The sequence below is a fragment of the Adiantum capillus-veneris genome, chromosome 19 (genome assembly GCF_014529385.1).
Source record: "Adiantum capillus-veneris isolate H3 chromosome 19, ASM1452938v2, whole genome shotgun sequence".
NCBI classification, from domain to species: Eukaryota; Viridiplantae; Streptophyta; class Polypodiopsida; order Polypodiales; family Pteridaceae; genus Adiantum; species Adiantum capillus-veneris.
This window is the reverse complement of record NC_140949.1, coordinates 68,296,725-68,302,204: the sequence shown is the minus strand read 5'-3', so window position 1 is coordinate 68,302,204 and position 5,480 is coordinate 68,296,725. Positions and strand designations below refer to the sequence as shown.

General features: G+C 42.2%; 1 protein-coding gene across 1 annotated transcript; it reads right to left on the bottom strand.

Moving 5' to 3' along the window:
- Positions 1-1,187: 1,187 nt before the first annotated feature.
- LOC147434189 (uncharacterized) lies at positions 1,188-4,015 on the bottom strand. The gene has a single exon (XM_086489902.1). It carries the CDS (start codon positions 2,714-2,716, stop codon positions 2,099-2,101), a length of 618 nt encoding a protein of 205 aa, XP_086346028.1. The 5' UTR covers positions 2,717-4,015; the 3' UTR covers positions 1,188-2,098.
- Between the last annotated feature and the right edge of the window lie 1,465 nt (positions 4,016-5,480).

Genomic DNA, 5,480 nt, shown 5'->3' with positions numbered 1-5,480 from the left:
AAAGTTACTAAAATAATGTGATCATGTGGACCTACAAAAGGAAATTCTACATGCCAATCACAACCTCTTGACATCTCCTCTTACTCTTTAGTAATCAACACTCCATTCCTCTTTGCCTATGAGGTTGTCGCATCTAGCCACCACCCAAAGGAAAGTCAGGAAATTTCTGAAGATGATCTGGAAACGAAAGGTTTCTAGTGGCACAATTGCGCTTGAATTGCAAGCAATCTATCAAGCATTGTTGATTTTTCACTTCGTATCTCTCTAGCCACATTTGCATGATGTCTGATTTGAGAAAACAAAGTCTCATAACCTTTTCTCGCATTATAATATCCATCTTTCTAATGATGCCTTGTCCCTGTGGCTCATCCCTTGTCACCTTGATGTTGACCTTAGTAGTCCACATTCGGGACATCTCTAGATCAATGAGCCAAAAAAATTCACTAATGAGAACAAGAGACTCTTGTACAAGCCATCCTTCGGCCATGCCACCCTTGGGATGAGCCTTTTGACGAACAAATCTCTTTAAAGTCTTCATGAATCTCTCCAAGAAGAACATCCACGTACTATGGACTACCTCAACAATTGCAACTTCATCGACCACATGCACAAGTAGATGATTTGGATGGTAAGAATATTTGTTGAAAAGTTCTTCTCCACCATACACATTGCTTCAATAACATTTAAGCACGCTACATCTATGATGTCTTTTATTATCTTTTTTGAATTGATCCAACATACCAACTCACTAATTTTATATATTGTTCTTCTAATGTCATCTGTTAGACAATCCTTTATGGTTTCACATATAGCTAGTGAGAGTCTTGAATGAAGATATAGTATTCTTCACTTGTTGCTCTTATGCACGACTCAAAACCCATGGACCTTTTGGTATAGCAAACTTTCCATCGGATTTAAATCAAGGCAACATCTCTGGCATTCGATCCACAGCCTGTAGGTCATCTCTTTGGACCTTTCTCTCCCTTTTTTAAGTGATCGTTTTCCATAGGATATCCCCCATGCCAGGTGGCATAAAATCTCCCCTCTAGCCAAATATTTTTCCAATCACTCGCTTTTAGTGGATACATGTCATGTTTGCATATGTGTGGTCCACATACCTCATGTCCTTCAAGAAAAATATACCATACTCCTCGTAAAGTATCTTGCTCAAATGCTCAGAGCGACAGAAGCGAAGACAAGAACTACATTTTGAACATGCATGATTGCCCCAATAACTCAAGCTTGAAAAATGATAAAATTAAAATAAAAGCATTGACATAACCAAGAACAGCATATACATGATAGTTTCAAAGATACTTTCTTGAACACTCGTCGAAGCCTAGCCAATCATGCATGGTCCATATAAGACTCTGTCTTGCACATGTACATTTCGTTCTCCAATTGGTTGGGACATGTCAACCACATCGATCCATGTCGACAAGATTTGGAACTCTTCTATAAGTGGTGTCAAATAGATATCCATGTTATTTGCTTTATACTTTCCCGGGACGATTAATGACAACAACAGATGGCCCTTCTTGATAGCTAGCCATGGTGGAAGATTATAATTAACCAAAGAAATAGGCCATGTGCTCCATGACAAACTCCATAATCCAAATGATTTTACCCTATCCATTGCCAGAGCAACACGGATACATCAAGACCGGGATCAAGGCTCATCCTTAAATGTAGGCCATCTTCCTTTTTGTGCTTCCATGCACGAGAGTCAACAGGTACTCACATCACATTATCTATCGATCTAGTATTTAAGTGCCATGTCATCAAAGCGGCTATAGACTTGCACTTAAACATGCTCTTTATTCTTGGAATGATAGAAAAGTGTCTCTCTATCAACAGATGCATCATCGAGTGAGGCACTATCTCATAAATCATCTCCACACAAAAAGCTAGTTGTATCAGACTCAAAATCGCTACAATATCCATCTTCTAAAACCTCATCATCGTAATGCATAAGCTCTGTGATAGATGAATCTTGCACCATGTCAACCACCGACCTCTCTATAAGGGACAAACCATATAGATCCAGCTCCCGAGTATCTCCCTCAAACAAACTCCACAACATATGCCAAAACTCACCTTATAGTGATTCAAAAGTGGTGACAAGGGAGTCCTCTATTGAATCTTGAGACTTTAGCAACCTCCAATAACACATTAGCAATGAGACCTTCAAGGCTGACCAGTTGTAATGCCACTCATTCGGAAGCATGTGAAAAAACATAAAAGCATCATGAGACAAGCCTTCTGAAGCAAATGCAGCTTTTTCTACATCACTATCAATTGCAAGTCGCATCATCTCATGCTCAACTTGTGCTATCCAAGATTGTATGCATTCACTTGAAGTGCCACAAAAGTATACATGACCTCTTGCTGGCAGCTGTGAACATGCATAATATTTTAACAAAGCATACTTCATGTGTTTCCAACTATATTGCACATGCTCATGAAAGCATTCATAAAAATGCCAAGCATCCTTGTATAACCTCTTATACATGAAATCAGCCCTCTCTACATCATCAAAGATATTAAGCTCTAAAAGCAACAAATCTGCTTCAACAACCCATGCCTGTACATTCTCATCCCTCCTTTCACAAAAGCATACATTCATTGCTGCCATGTTTGCAGAGGCTTGTGATGCCTGTGTTGGATTCTCAAAACCAAAACACCTGCTCTTGTGACTAAGGGTAATCAACAACATGCTCCTCAGTGGTGGGCACCAAAAAGATGACGGGAAAAAAGATAGAGCAAGATACTTCCTCTCAATAGCTCGCCCACATCGTCAAACATTCAAATAGATAGTAGAATACTCGAGCATTCTTATCACCCTAAGGCTCTCGCTGGCACCACCTGGCTGTTAGTGAGGGCACTTGAGTCTGGAGAGAATATGAGAGTGTGTGTCTCTACGAGTATAAATTCCTTCAAGCTTTTAGACTTGCACACACCTGGTATCCACAGGCTTTGGTACCCCTCAAACTTGTAATATTCACATATATGGCGATATTTTTATGCTAAAACAAAAAGCACATTGAGACAAAAAAGGATCATATTTACATAGAATCATCAAACTCAAGTCGAAGGAACTTTAAGTTCAATGCTCGATGCCGAGAATGCTCTCCGATGACGAGCCTTGGAGATGCCCTTCTTCCTTTCACTGCACAACTGACCCCTTGATACCCTTTGATCTTCCCATGACAAGAAACATCCTTTATACTCAATGACCCCACTTTTTCCTGAGTCAATCAGCCCGTGATGAGCTCTCTCTGCAACACAGGAGCTTCCCCTAGCTCCTCTAGCAGTTCGGTCACCCTCCTCCTTGTCAACCCGTCCCCCTTCTCCCAGTGCTACTCTTCTATCTCCTCTACATCAAGAGCAGCCCTTCTCGATTTCTGGCCAACTCGGCAAGGTGATGAGAGGACCCCGTGTCCTCGAAACCTCTACCTTGGTAATGGAGCTCATCCCTTGTGTGCTACGTACCAAACGGCCCTCCCAAGGCTTTTGCAGGGTCACCCTTGCAATAGAGGATCTCCCTCAGCAGCGTCCTGTAGCCCTTAGAACTCAAAGGCCCGCCTTCCTCCTTACGTGTTCTGGCGACTTTCAACTCTTGAAGAACCAGACCTCTCTCTGAATATGTAGCCGGCCTCTCTCTTGAACAAGCTGCCCCCCCCAAACCTACGTGATGGTCACCAACATGGTGAACTGTGTTGCCCTTCTTCCTTCTTTCTCTCCTCTCTGTCCACCCTTCCTGGTCGTGGCGGCTTGTGCAACGCTTCTCTACTTGCCTTCCTCTCCTTGGTTTTGTTCAGGCTCGCCCCCCTTCACCTGCCTGTTCTGGCGGCTTCGGGCCCCTTCTCTACCTGGTCCCTGTAGCCCACTCTGGTGCGCCTCCTCTTCACGCCATGGTGACTCCCCCTCTTGCTTGAGGATGGCCACCTGTAGCTCTTGGTTGCCGCCCTTCGCCCACCTGCTACCTCCCTCTCTCATGTTCCCCCCTACTCCAACTTTTTGTCCCACTACCTTCATTCCCGCCCATTTGCAGCCGATGCCCCTCATCATTGCAAACCCCCGACTTTCATTTCCTTTTATTTTTCAAAACAAGGGTCGACCCCCACCAAAACATTGCATTTAAATAATAGCCATTGAGTTGTGATCTCACCAACCTTGTCCTCTAACTTGACAAGCGCATCAAGTTTACTTTATTAGCCCCACCAAATGCATTGACAATGCTGATGAAGTGTGTCGACGTAGTTCCCCTGTAGTATAACCTAAATGACGCTCGACCCTCAGTCACCTCTGCAAGAAGATCAGGCATAAACAATGGATGTGAAAATTGAGGTAGACATCTCCCATAGAAGCCTTCTATAAAGACTAAAGATCCTTGCCAAGCTTAAAGTGCATCCATTCTTTGCAAACTTGGTCAAACGACGAGTTGTAGACCATAGCCACGAGCACACATAAAAGATTGGCATTGCCCAGCACTGTACAAGCAACCATAGCACACTCAAAAATGGAAAAAATAAGCACACCATATACACATGGGCTGGTAAACTTCGAACCAAAAAACTCCTGTCAACGTGAGTCTTAAAAAATTTGCCAAAGTCTCCTTTGTATAGAGACCTCTTCATTAAAAAAACCATACACCCTTCCTTGGGCTCCCACATGGGATTCCCTTCACATAAACTCTTATTTCCATCACTTTGACGATTTTGTTATCTCACAAAATTCAACACATTCTCAATAGTGTCAACATAATCTAACTACATAGGAAAGCTCCAATCAAAGTCATTAGAATATCATGTGTCCACCATGTACAAAACAAACACAAATGAAACATCCAAATGATATGTATAGAGCATACCAAAATGCCATGTCAATGTCATATGGCTCCCATGTACATAAAAACATAAATCAAAACATCAACATGTGTATTGCTAGAATAGAGTTTCCTCAATCAAGTGTGCATCTGCAATCAACATTTCACAGGTCCACATGCAATGTCGGACAAACATCTTTCTTAGAGCACATCATCTAGCTCTAGATACATGCAATGCCTCATATCTTTCGCAGAAGCTTGGCCCAAACCACCACACCCAGCAAACAAGTCCAAAACATAGTCATGAGGCTCAGTAAATGTTGCCAACAGCCACCTGACCATATAAAAAGTAAATTAGAAAGCTAATGCAAACACATATATACTATAACATTCACTAGTATCATACTTTGGACTAGTCTTACCGAAAGAAAACAAAAGACCGGGCTCTGCACCGCCTCCAAGAATAACACCATCAATCTCGATGGGGAAGACTACATCATCTATCATGTAGCTACAATCTGCTGGAAACAATATCTTGAAAATTTTCTCCCATGTCTCTCTATCATAGTGTGGCATGGAATGGCCAACACGATACCAAAGACACCTGGTAAGATCAAGTACCTACATAAATAAAGTTCTCAAAGAATGAATG